The 14,023-nt window shown below is 37.3% G+C and overlaps 1 protein-coding gene and 1 long non-coding RNA gene across 3 annotated transcripts in view; one reads left to right on the top strand and one right to left on the bottom strand.

Moving 5' to 3' along the window:
• Window positions 1-1,064: 1,064 nt before the first annotated feature.
• The window catches only part of plagl2 (pleiomorphic adenoma gene-like 2), a 125,016-nt gene continuing 112,057 nt past the window's right edge, over window positions 1,065-14,023 (bottom strand). For both annotated transcript variants that reach the window (XM_069883914.1, XM_069883913.1), the window contains exon 4: window positions 1,065-6,271. In XM_069883914.1, the coding sequence (XP_069740015.1) occupies window positions 5,017-6,267 (1,251 nt within the window). In that variant the 5' untranslated portion in view covers window positions 6,268-6,271 and the 3' untranslated portion in view covers window positions 1,065-5,016. The remainder of the gene's footprint in view (window positions 6,272-14,023) is intronic.
• On the top strand, window positions 5,444-11,235 carry LOC138735704 (uncharacterized). Its single transcript, XR_011339894.1, has 3 exons — window positions 5,444-5,827; window positions 8,140-8,337; window positions 10,313-11,235. It is a non-coding gene; the product is annotated as an uncharacterized lncRNA (long non-coding RNA).

Below are 14,023 nucleotides of genomic sequence, written 5' to 3' on the forward strand. Positions count from 1 at the left end.
CACAATGGCCATAGGATTGCGCCAAGTCCATAGTCCTTTCAATGCTGACCAGAGAAGAACCAAATCTATACTGTTCAGGATTGCCCTCTTCTATCCAACACTTCCTTTAAATTCTTGAAATGGGATTGTTCATTCTTTTATGACCATTTCTACATGAATGCCTGTGATTTTTGACCAGTTTAAGAATATCTGCACAGATATTGGAGACTACTGCTCTGCTAGTTTAGTGTCAAGGATAGAAAATACATGTGCCAAGTTGTTTCTACTTTCTACAAACAGTAGCTTGCAATTCATGCCATTAAACTTGCTGAGGTTAAAAAAAATCAAGCAGGTTAAAAAAAATCAAGCTCATCATATTCTGTACAAAAATCACAACCTTTTTATTGGATCAATGAACTTGGAACAGTCTGTACTTTATGGAAGTCTTTCCAAGCTTTTATCTCAGCATTAAACTCATCTTAAAAATGGAGCATTCATTTGAGGAAGAAACTTTCCTTTAAGGCTGTACATCAGAAATATTTAAATTAAACATGTACCACAAACAGTGGAGAAAATCCATAATACAGCCTTATACAATATTTCATGTTCAAATTTAAATCAAATTTTAATTTGGACTTACCACATAAGATCATCTTCATTTAATGTTTTGTTGTGCAACTTTCTAAAACTGAGTAGGGTTGGTTAACTGCATTGAAATCCAAAGGCCCAGAATCTTGTCTTGCATTGCTCACTCAGGTTGGAGAAACAAGTACAACCCCTTACACCCCAGCATCATCACACAAATTCATGGCAGGATAGAAGAGTTGCACAGTTCACATCTCTTGCAATTCCTGTGGTAAAGAAAAAACCATCTGAAGCTTCAGAGTGGGACTCGCTTCCTCCTTACAGGTGAGCTGGCTGTAAGTTCCATACATACTCTACAACAGAAAACTTCCAATGGTAACGGAATACCAAGGCTTAAGCTTTCTGTATGGTTGGCTTATCAAATGCTAATAATTCATGCAACCTTTGAAAATATGTCCATCTTAAGAAATCTATGAATGTAAATAATGAACATTTCGCAGTTCAAGCTCCATTGTTTAATTGTTCAAAAGTAACATGGTAGCAGTCAATGTATAATGTACAATATGTTTGCTGAAGTACTTCTTTGGATCTACCAATAAATGTCCAACAAATTCAACTGCAGCAACAGATTGCAAATGAAACCACTCAGGTAACAGTGTGATTATGTTGCTCTCAACCCAAAATACATTTGTACAAATACCAGTAGTATGTAAATAAAATGCTATATAAAAATAATGATTACCATATGCAGTAGAAACATCCTGTCATGACAGAATGCAGTAATTTAACAAAATGCAGGAAAAAAACTATTTACTATACAATGTATAAAGGACAGAAATAGATTGCAGTTTTTTTTCCAACTTTTACAAGTGATCTGCTGATACTTTGTGGATTCTATATATCAAGTGTTTTACACATTCACTTTAGTCCTAGGTGAGGCTTGGCACGTGGTAGATTGAAGTGGGGGTGGGGGGGGGTGTTATCTTAGCAGTAATTAGTGCTTTTGGAGGAAGCAAAACAGCTTCAGTCCTCTGTTCATCCACTGCAGAAGAATCCAGCAAATAGCAATACTTTGACTGTGCCTTCATTCCTTAAGTTAGTTCACTTCTGGTAGGAGCAGGCACATTTATTTTTTGAAAAAATATAAAATGGGCAAATTACTTTACCTTGATCTGCTTTCATTCAGTCCTAAAATATCAGTACAAATATAGAAGGTACTCTTAACTGTAAAGAACTTTACAAAATACAGAGAAATTGTGCAACTATGGAAGCACATTGACTATAGGCTATCTGATGTATAAATCAATAGTAAACAACTGTGAAGGAGGATACAACTTGCACCACTCCAAATACGGTTATTAAACCTTTGAATAATGTAGACTTGCAGCAATAATTAAAACAATTGGTGACTCCATCATTCAGGTTCAAACAAGAAAGATTTGAGTGAGTCTGGTTTATACAACAAGTTGATCTATGCATCAGACATCCCAAGCATTAGAGAACGAGCAGCTGAATGGTAGTAATACAAAAACACTGTAATGCTCCATCATAATACTAAAACACTTAAATACAGCACAATATAAATGATTAATTATCAGTTAATGGTGCTGAAGAGATACTCCTATAAAGATTTCTGAAAGTGCTAGAACTTAGCAAAATAACCAGACAAGAGCCTGACAATGAATGTAAGAAATAAGATCATTGAAAAATAACTGTTCACCTTGCAGTATTCACCAGCATGAACAGTTCTTACAGTAGATCTCTGATAATCCGTGATCCCACTGTTGCAAAGTACTGATTTTTCGGCATTGGGGCTCACTGGAGCACAGTTTCCCGCTGTCTTTTAATACTACTGCGTAGCATACAAAAAGGACAAATCAAAAAGTTATGTGGGAATTAATAGCAATAATATCCAGAGAGTTTGCCAGATTATCAGAGTTTTACTGCTCTATGATTTTTCTCCTCAAGAACAAAGAAATAACTAACCAAATGGATGCACCTGTTGTCTTCACATATTTCCATTCAAAATATTGATGCAAATTATTTTCTTTTGTTAAAACATGGAACAAATTAACATTTTTTCATTCATGCTATATAGTCATATTTATTAAACCCAAGATGTTTGCTAATACCTACTGCCCTGATGCCCAACAATTTACTGGACTTTCAATGGACAGAGGGGATCTCTTTAGTATAATTGGGCAGTGATTTTATTAAATCTTAATATCACAAAGTCTATGCTTAACATTTATGGTCTCTTTACAAGAAAAGCTTAAAATGTATTTAGTCAAGGAGAATTAGATATCTTAAAATCAATAGCAAAAATATTCCTACTATTGTTTCCATATGGGTCTCGGAACTATTCATCACATTCATTGCAAGTCAGGTTTGGTTTTCTCCTAGATTTTATAGCAAGGATCATGCTTGAGGTGGTGTGTTGTGTCTTGTGAGGTCCTGCTCAAAAAAAAACTGTGAAATAAGGAATCAAAGCCTCAGGTGGCCAGATTAAGGCACTGTCAAGAGAGGCAAACAGTAACAGAACTAAAATCTTTACATTAAATCACAAGCATAAAAATCTTTGAGACCCTGACTTAATATAATCAGGGTATTCTTAAATCAAACACCCTGTCCTGTATCCTTTTGAGATTTCAGTTCCTAAGTAGAAGGAAATGATGCAATATATTCACTATATAAAAGTCTAGTGATATTCAATTAATTTTTAGATTACTACATCTACAAGCCAACAATGCATTTCTTGCAGAAAATGGTTAAGAATTCAATTAGCTTGTCTTTAACTACTTATTGGAGCTAAAATTTCTAAAATATGCATTAATAGTATTTATACAGAGCTGTATATCATAATGTTTTTTGAAGATACATTTGGGGTTTAAATGAAATAAAAACAATTTAGGATTATTATTTGGGTGTAAAAGGCAGAATGATTACAATATTACAAGCAACTGCATTATAATTAAGCCATAATATCTCCCCATTAAGCTGCAAGTTGAGAATGTTTGATGGGTCTTTAACAGCAAAATTAGTGTTGGAAGGAAAACTCCATCACACATATTTACATACTGGCTAATTATGACTAAAAACAAAATGCTATCTTTGAATTGTGCACATGGAGGTAAAAATAAACCTGCAAAAATAGTTTAGTAAAAAAGACAGCTTTTAAAATCTGATTCCAACTCAGATCAAAAACCTGCGATCATTTTGTACAGGTTCGTACCTTTGTTGTAAACTGTGTGGTTGGTCTATCTTAAGCTTTTCCTTTCAATGTTGTTTGCAAATGTTACCCCTTGCGAAAAATGCATTGAGAGTACTTTGTTTAGCAATGTAATTATTAGGAGGTGCTTCATCTGTACCTACACACATCAGCAGCAAGAATGGGCATGTTTTAACTGTTGTAAATGAGCTACTCTTAATATTCAAAACTCTTGAGCAGAGTTCTGTGGCAGCTCTGCACAACACAGAAAGATATGTTTATTAATGCTTCGACACAAGTTAAAAGTGATCACATAAATAAATGACATTAACCCCATCATGAGAAATATTTAACACGAAAATGAAACCAATGCTTTCCTATCAAAGAAATAAACCGGTTTCAAAGACCCAATGACAAATATTATTACAAAAAGGCTGAATTATTGTTACCAACATTCTTAGTGTCCATAGGGATTGCTTCTCTCTGCTATTTTAATCTGCATTGATATTATTTAAATGGGTTAATGCTACAATTAAAGTAGAGAACAAGAATGTGCTGAGCATTTACCTACTGTTATATTACACACAGCAATATCTAGGCTCTTTATTTTTTGTATGATTAGGCAGGTCTACACCTATTGGTGAGAATTAGCAAAGTGTCTGAATTTTAACAATTCACATTATGGGCACAATATGTTTGACCATGCAAACATTTCCATTACCTACAGAGATCTATTGTGGGACAGAATAGCTCCTTTGAAAAGAAAAGCACAATTTGGACAGCTGACAAAGCAGAGGATAATGTATTTGCATAAATGCCATAATAACTAGGTTAATATTTTTTCCCATCCTTCACTAATTTTTCCCGAAACTTCTACCTCAGACATTTTTCCTCATGGAAAAACTTTGCATTTGTAATGGAGCTCCAATGAATGTTTTTAAAAAATGCATCTAGCTATCTGGGGAGTAAACTTCACATTAAAACTCATCCACTTCTTGGAGTTCTGACATGTTCAGTCCCCATGTGGATTTGGATCCATGTTGAGGGAGTGTAGGAAGCAAAAGGCTCATTGTTTGTTTGCCTCAACTGCTAACGGAATTAAAGTATTCCATACTACGGATTAGACTGGATAACGGAAATTGCCTTTTCAAAGCTTCAGCTTCCCTGGAGTTCTAGAAGGCTTTGTGCGCTTCAGTAAATTCCACTCCAGGCAGAGACTACTGAATAATAAATCCAACAGCAGTTCACTGGAACGCCTGGTGGAAACGCGGCAATGTCGTTGTGCTCAGACTGGTGGTAAAGACTGGAGACAATGGATGAAGAGGCCCAAGGCTGAGGCCATTTCCAGATCCTTGCGAGTCCTGCAGTTGAGGTTGAAGAGAGGTAAGTAAAGACTTGGGCTCACTTTGTGTATAGCCCATTACCAGCCCCCCTGCTGAAACAGGTGGATTGTACGTTGGGTGATTCAGTGGTAAAAAGCTCAGCAAATGGGAAAAATCCATGTTTGCTGTACAGAGGGATTCACTAATTATGGCAGGGTTTATGGAAAGCAAATGTTCACCATAAATATCATCCAGAGGCCCAGTTTGTGAATCTAAGCCTACTTTACCTGGTGCAGGCTGAGATTCATGGGATGAAAGTGGCAAGCTGCTGTGCAAGTCCATTAAGTAACTTTCCATTTCAATTTTTGTTGGCTTCTCAGGCAAGCCAGTGGCATACGAGGTAGATCCAATCTGATATTTAGGTTGCTGAGGAGGTGCTGAATGAATTGAGGATGGAGACTCCATCTGGCAACCCATTCCCATAGCTAGAGAACCAGCAACCAGGTTATGTGATGATACTGAATTTGTCGTGGCTTGAATGTGTGAACTGTACATGCTCATTGGCAAACTAGTAAATGGCTTACTTACTGTCTCTTTAGAAGCCATACATATCATTGGACTAAGTTCTTCCTTCACTGTTACGGGTGGACTGCAGTGAATCAAATTCATTACGTCAGAAGGCTCAGTCTTAATTTTCAACAACTCCTGCGAATGACTTTTCTTCATATGTCTGGTAAGGTGGTCCTTTCTGCCAAACCTCTGAGCGCAATACTGACAAAGAAAGTCTTTCCTGCCTGTGTGGACTACCATGTGTCTCCGAACATCCTTCCGTGTGTAGAAACGCCGGTCACAGTGGTCACACTGATGCTTTTTCTCTTTCACCCCACTCGACGACTTGCCTGAATGTGTTTTCAGGTGCTCAAGCAAGACCTCTGTGCTCTCAAACGTCTGAAGGCACACTTTACAGGTCAGGTCACCATTGGTGGCAGCATGTAACGCTAGGTGGCGCTTGTAACCCAGCTTGGTGTTATAGTTTTTACCACATTCTTCACACTTGAAAGCTTCTTTATTTGGATCATGAGTCTGAAGATGGTTCTTCAGATGATCTTTCCGGTGGAACATTTTTTCACAGTAGGTACACTTGTGTGTTTTTTGTGGTGAATGTGTGGCCATGTGCCTAAATAAAATAGTGAATACAAATCAGGACTGTGAGCAGTTCCCAATTGATTTTAAAATAATTAGCAATATAATCATACAAGTTTACTACGACTACAGCAACTGTAAACTTGATTAAAAACTTCAAAATAATCCTTTCAATTCACAAGCATGCAAATACATGCCTAATGGTTTTAAAAGATAATGCAGTTTTAGAAGACAAGAAAATGCAAAATATTAACATTAAACTTTTGGAAATTAAAATAGGAAACATTACATAGTCAATTCTACAAAATGATGTTTTCCATTTCTTTTCATTAGGCAATATTTTACTTTTCCAGGAGTTATAAAACACAGAAATGCAAACCATATGTAAACCTAACAAAATATAATATGTGCAATGGGCAACAAACAGAAAATTGTCTATTGATAACATTAGTATTTAGTCAATCAAATAACAACAATGTGGAAAACACAGGAAAGCTAGCCATGCAGAGCGAGGCAGAGGGTGCCTACTCTAAGAGAGCAAAGGAAGTGGAGACAGATCAATGAGTACAAGTGCATAGAGTAAGGGCCGATGGGATGGCTGAATTCTAGCCAAAAGATTAACCCGTCTAACATTTTAAGGCATTTGGATTGACAAGTTGCATTTCCACACTAGGCCAAAATAGCAACCAGATTTGTCTGCTATTGTAAATGACTTTTTGCTCTAATTTTTTCCTTCCATTCTCAATTTTAATCATTAATGATCTACGGTTTTGACCTTTTCTTCCACATGACAATAGCTTCTCTCATCTCCATAATTGGATATTGATTGGGCATTACAATAGTGGTGTAGTGCCACTATGGTTATCACTTAATATCCCTCGAAACATGCATACTTTTCAAGAGTTGTTCCTGGATATTGACAGCAATTGAGAAATTTATAAGTCTCCCAATCCAAAGGTGTGTCTAAAGTGCCATTACCCGCACTGCAGTGAGATAGACACCAGTCTGTAGCAATTTACCCCAATGGTGCAAATATCTCAACTTGCTCACATGGTTTGACTTAATCCAATCTTTGGTTCCAACTCATTCCTTTCCCTACCTTTACATGGCAGCAAAGGTTCTCAGATGCACAAATTCTGAAGGTTCAAAAGAAATGTGCATGTGCAAAAGCAGACATTCTAAATGAGACAGAAATGGGAAGCAATCCCCAAATAACATCTGGCTCTCTGGATGTTCAACATAATACACACTTGTTTTTGTGGACCACATAGGTTCACACCATGCAGCCTTAGGAGCGACATGCAAAGTTCAGTATTCCCATTCATTTGAACAGCTCAAGTTTGGGTTCTAACCGGGGTGGATTGGAGTTTTATTCAACAATGCAGCAAGAATATTATGAACAGTGTTCTTAAGCTATTAGGTTTACAAAATAAGCAATTTGTTGAAAAATCACATTGGCTGATGTGGACTCACTTTTGGATATTATTTCAATTGTCCAATATTTTGATGGTAAACCTGGAGCAACACATAGAGAAAGTGCTGGTGGGTCTCAGTGGGTCAGGCAGCATCCACGGAAAGCAATAGTCGGCATTTCTGCCCGTAAACCCTTCATTGGGAGTCCTTAGTTGACAGCCTGCCCCGCTCAGTTCCTCCAGCGCTTCCAATATTTTGTTGCAGTTGGGGCAAAAGCATCCTGTAAAACCGGAGTTTATACATTTATGTGTGAACATGATGCAAATCCTGAAACAAATTCATCAGGTCAATGGGAAATGAAGTTAATATTTGGTGCAATCAACGCAGTGAACTTTCATCAACTTTTTAGTCGACATTAAAATTTGTTCACTTTAGCATGTGCGCAACTTTCGCAATGACTTGAGTTATTAAGAATTGTTTTATTTCCAGGTCTTTGACAGCAGTGAGAAAAACTCGAAGGGTCATGACTAGCATGCATTGTCTAGAAAAGCATCTTTGGAATCATCGTAAAATAGCCAAAAGCTTCTCCAAATTTCTTCAAATGTTACATTACAAAATAACCTGTTTTGGTGTTCATTTATAAATTATTGAATGGCCAAATATCCTTAGTATGGGATTGAACTTTTGGTAAGTTATTCTTTGTTGCTCATTGGAATTTTGTAAATCCAAGTCATGTCAAATGTCCAATTTGATGTGGATATTTAAACATCATTGGTAAAATATTGTGAAAAATAATAGCTTTGTATGATACTCCAATGCAATAATAACATTATCCCAATTATTTTAAACAAGAACAAATTGTATAAATTACCATCAAATCAATGTGTCAATTATAATATCTAGCCTAATTCTACATCTATAACCAAAGAGGCCACTTCTTTCTGTGCCAAGTCCTTCGCTTCCTGGGAAGTTGACTAGTTTTTGATTTAGTAAAGATTATAATGAAGACCGAACTTTTAAAAAAACTATTAGGAGACAACTCTGATCATATCAGAGAAATTCTTTAAATCACCATCATAGCTAGATCATTTATTATATGCACGTTTCCTCTTAACCCTACTGCATCACCGAAGTGCAAAATAAAAGGAAGGCAGAATCTACTTTTAACATCCAACAACTTTCTCCAAAAAAAAGCCACACTGAAGTAGAGTATTACATGTGCCAGCAAATCATTTGTTACAATGATGCGATGGAAGAGAAAATGTTGCAATTTTTCACACAAAACAGGAAATAAGAAAAAATTCCATGTTTTGTGTTACAAAAATCAAACTTTTTAAAGAGGTTATGTTTTGTTACTGTGCAAACAGACAACTAAAGGCTACACTGAATTGATTAGAAAACTGAAATTTTCATTAATCAATAAACAACAGATTTGATGCCTGCTACAGCACCCAAAATTTGGGGTAGTGGCAGGGTGAGAGTTAGGGAGAGATTGGGTATGATTAGCTTTAACGTAGTCAACAGTTTTGATTTTATGAGCAACCTGATATTGTGTAGTGACATTCCTAAGACTCTCGAGCATCCGGGTGATTTTGTTAAGCAAAATTCAGAGTATTTCTATTACATTCTATTCAATGTTTTACTTTAAATGATGAACAAGTTCTCAATATTCTTTCCTTTGCTGCTTTCCTTTGTATGCAAACATAACCAATCTAAAATTATTAGAATGCCTGATGAAGGAAGCACAGCATAATTATCATTGCGAAAGGAAATTGTTTTCACCTGAAAGCATATTAAAATTATAATCTATTTTGGTGCAGTCATCACAAAGAGAAATGCTCAAATACAAAGGATAATAATGTGAATTTTGTATTAAAATCTAATTAACTACATTGTTAACTGACATGGCAGTAATTTAATGAAGTAAGGGCTAGTTTGAAAAATCCATCAAAAGGGTTAGAAACCCAAATCTGTTGCATTTCCTGATAAAACTGGTTTATTTTTTGTTAATTTGGGCATCATTCTAATGCAAAGTTAGACAAAAGGCCAGCCGACTCGACAAGATTTGACGTCCTGGGGTAAAAAGCAGTGTTCAACCCAGGAGGAATATAAAGAGGTAGAAGCAGGTCATAGAATGATAAGACAAAACTGAAAATACTACATTTGAAACAAAATAATGTAGTAATTAAATAAGATTGGAGGGCATGCAGTAAACAAATGGAGATGCAAGGCAGGAATTAAATCAATCATTCAAAAGGAATTGGACGGGTTGAATTATCCATTTTAACCAACATACATCACGACAAATTGAGAGGAGATCAAAGTGGCTCTCACTTTCTTTGAGGTGGTCTGAAATCAGCAGTGCTGGGCAGTTTGTGATGATCAAATGGGATAGTTTTAGATTCTTGAGGCGATCAAGAACTTTTGAGGCTTGACATGAAAATCTGGTAAACCCACTACAACACAAACATTCCACCTATTAGGTCAATGCAAGTTTATTGCTCCACACAAAGAGCCTAATAAAACCTCAGCTCATTCTTCCATTAATTTCCATTTTGTGTTCTATTTGAACATTTATTCAATAGTGAGCTCCACCTTCTCACTATTGAATAATTAGACATCAATATATCTGAATTTACTTGGAATCCCCTTGTTTTTACAGTCTCCTAAAATCAGTTCTATCGAAGCCCTTCACAATTGTGATGAGCCCATGAACTCAGAGCTGCAGTTTGTTCAGCCTCTCCTGCTAGTTGGACATCATCGAAGGCAATCGTCTTGGAAGAAGCTCAAGAAACTCTTCACTGGGAGCTGGAGGCCAGAAGCACCTTCCGCTCACCTCCTACTTCCTTCCTTTCACCCAAACTTGGGCTTACAAAATTAAGTTTACAATTTCTCTGAATGAACTTTGACTGCAGTGTTTTCATATATATGGCCATGGCTCCACAGCTAATGGAGTTAGGTCTAAAAGATGTGGGTGGCGATGATAATTAAGGAGCAGAATGATTGCATAAAGATGACAAGGAAGATTCACAGTCAGAGGAGTAGAGACCAAATAGAAAAAGGACACGTTATAAAGCTTGAAGCACAAGGGTCTGCTGTAGGAATTATATTAAGGAATATAAGCAACAATGACAAGCAAGTACAGTGGTAGATCTATAAAGCAATATTCAGGTATTCTATAAAGGAACCACAGCAGCTTTAAGGTTCACAAATGATGAATGTGAAAGAGAATGCCAAATGTAGAGTTTATGTACATAGATACCCAACACACAGCTGTTGCTTTGCTTTACAGACCCAGGTGGAACTTAAGAGTGACTGCACAAATTTAAAGATATTTTTATGGTACATCTTCTGTTTCTTGTCATGTGGCAAAAGCATTTTGCACTCAATAAAAACCACACGTTAGTGCTTTCAAATCGAGATAAATGCCCGAAGGCCATGTTATCGAATGTGTTGGCATTAGCTAAATGTCATGAATCAAGAATCCAGCTGTGGTTTTACATTTTTAAGTAAAAAAAAAGTTTTTGCAAGCAACTGCCAATTATACTTCAGTGTTGTACCTCAGTTGGTAAAACTGCAAAATAAAAAGCAGAGTGTGCACATGCTTTCTTAATGGTTCATTAAAAAGATGTGGAGGAACACGCAGAGGAGCTCATGATTACTCAGCCCATCTGCATAACTATTGTGGAAATAGGGAATTTTTTAAAAAAAAGCAAACCCAACCAACACAAGCAGCTTCCAAAGGACATAAAGGTTAACAGGTGTACAGCTTTCAATCACTTTCTATATGAAGATTGGTGGCAGGTGCAATATATGAGACAAAATTCCACATACTCTCTTTGAAGAAGTTGAATATTTGAACACTTGAATAAAGGTTAAAAAAAAAACCTGAACTAAAATGTGGTGCGAATCATGTATTCCCACCAGAATTCTGAATTTAGAGGACTTGGGAGAATGGGTAGAGAAGTGGTAATTGAAATAAAATGTACGAAATTGTACAGGCATCCACTTTGGTAGAAAAAAATGGGCAGACTATTTTACAAATGGGGAGAAAATTGAAAATACCCAGATGCAAAGCAACCTGGGAGTCTGCATACAGGACAGCCTGAAGGTAAACTTGCAGTCAGTGGTGAAGAAGGCAAATGCAATGCTGGTGTTTATTTCAAGAGGAAGAGAAGAGGCTTTACAGGGCATTGGTGAGACCTCACTTGGAGTATTATGAGTAGTTTCGGGCTTCTCATTTAAGAAAGGATGTGCTGACTTTGGAGTGGGTTCACAAGGATGATTCCAGGAATGAAAACCTATTGGAGTTCTTTGAGGATATAATGGGTGCGGCAGATAAAGGGGAACAGGTTGATGTTATAGATTTGATTTCCAGGAGGGATTTGATAAGGTGCTGCACAAGACTTATCGATATAATACAGATGAATGGAGTCAGGGGAAGTATATTGGCATGGATTGAGGATTGGTTAACTGATAGCAGTCAGAGTCAGGCTAAATGGGTGTTTTTCTGATTGGCAGGTGGGTGCCACAAAGGTTGGTGCTGGGCCCACAGCTGTTCATCATTAACATTGATGATTTGGAAGAGGGGGCAGAGTGACGTGTAGCCAAGTTTGCGGATGATACTAAATTGAGCGGAAAAGCAAATTGTATAGAGGATGTGGAGAGGCTGCAGAAGGATATAATTAAGTTAGGTGAGTGGGCAAAGGTCTGGAAGATGGAGTAAAATGTTAGTAAATGTGAAGTCATCCACTTTGGTAGAAAAAACAGAAGAGCAGATTATTATTTAAATGGTGAAAGACTGCAGCATGGTGTAGCGCAGAAGGTCTTGGGAGTGCTTGTGAATGAATCGCAAAATGTTGGGTTGCAGGTACAACAAATTATTAAAAAAGCAAATGGAATGTTGGCCTTCATCGCAAGAGGAATTGAATTCAAGAGCAGGGAGGTCATGCCGCAACTATCAAGGTACTGTGGAGGACTGTGAGCAGTTCTGGTCTCCATTCTTGAGGAAGAATAGATTAGCTTTGGAGGCTGTCCAGAGGTGGTTCACCAGGGATCCCAGAGATGAGGGGGTTGACCCACGAGGAGAGACTAAATTGCCTGGGATTATACTCACTCAAATTCATTAGAATGAGAGGAGATCTTATAGAAACATATAAAATTATGAAAGGGATAGATAAGACAGAGGTAGGAAAATTATTTTCACTGGTACACGAGACCAAAACTAGGAGACACAGCCTCAAGATTCAGGGGAGTAGATTTAAGACAGAGATAAGGAAAAGCAGTTTTTCCCAGAGAGTATCGAATCTATAGAATTCTCTGTCCAGAGAAGCAGTTGAGGCTACTTCATTAAAGAAATTTAAGGTTAAATTAGATAGATTTTTACTTAAAAAGGAATTAATGGATATGGGGAAAAGGCAGGTAGGTGGAGTTGAGTCGAGTCAATGATCAGATCAGCCATGATTTTAATGAATGGTGAAGCAGGCTTGACAGGCTGGATGGCCGACTCCTGCTCCAATTTCTTATGCTGTTATGAAAGGGTTATCATACAATAAGTGTGCAACAGCTCTTGGCTTGTACACATTGGAATTTAGGAGAATGGTGGAGAGTGGGGGAAGAAATCTCACTGAAAGGTTTCAAAATTTGAAAGGCGTGGACAGAGTAGATATAGTGGGAGAGTCTAGGACAAGAGGGCACAACTTCAGGATTGGTGCCGACGTGGAACAGAAATGCAGAGTAATTTCTTCAGCCACGGGTGTTGAATCTGTGGAATTTGTTGTCATGTCCATTGTGGAGGCCAGGTCATTGAGTACATTTAAGGCAAAGATTGAAATGTTCTTGATTAGCCAGTGCATAAAAGGTTTTGGGGAGAAGGCCTGCCAGTGGGACTGAGTGGGAAAATGGAATTAGCTCATGATGAAACAGATTTGATGGACTGAATTGCCCATTTCTGGTCCTGTTTTATGGTCTTGTGGTCTGAAATTTGATCATCTGCAGCCACTGTGATTGTAGTAAAAACAGAAATGCTGGAGGAATCAGCAGGTCTCGCTCGCAGCGTCCATAGGAGGTAAGGATGTATAATCGATGGTTCGGCCTGAGCCATTCTCCGGCATTTCGGAATTCTGAACTTGGCAATTAGATTTAAAATGCGCATGCTGAATAGTGGTAGATGTCTTGTACATATTGTTTGTGCATTTAGCCGTCCTCTGCATTTCCCATTTTCCACCAAAATCAGCATGTAACTGCATCTCTCCTGTGGCCAATTAGATATTTGCATTGAGGACAGTTACAGTACCCAACAGAAAAAGATGTTTGTGCACACAAGTAGATTTTAGGCATGGTAACCAAAACACTTGGTAAATTGAGTCAAAAA

Source organism: Narcine bancroftii, chromosome 6 (assembly GCF_036971445.1).
Source record: "Narcine bancroftii isolate sNarBan1 chromosome 6, sNarBan1.hap1, whole genome shotgun sequence".
NCBI lineage: Eukaryota > Metazoa > Chordata > Chondrichthyes > Torpediniformes > Narcinidae > Narcine > Narcine bancroftii.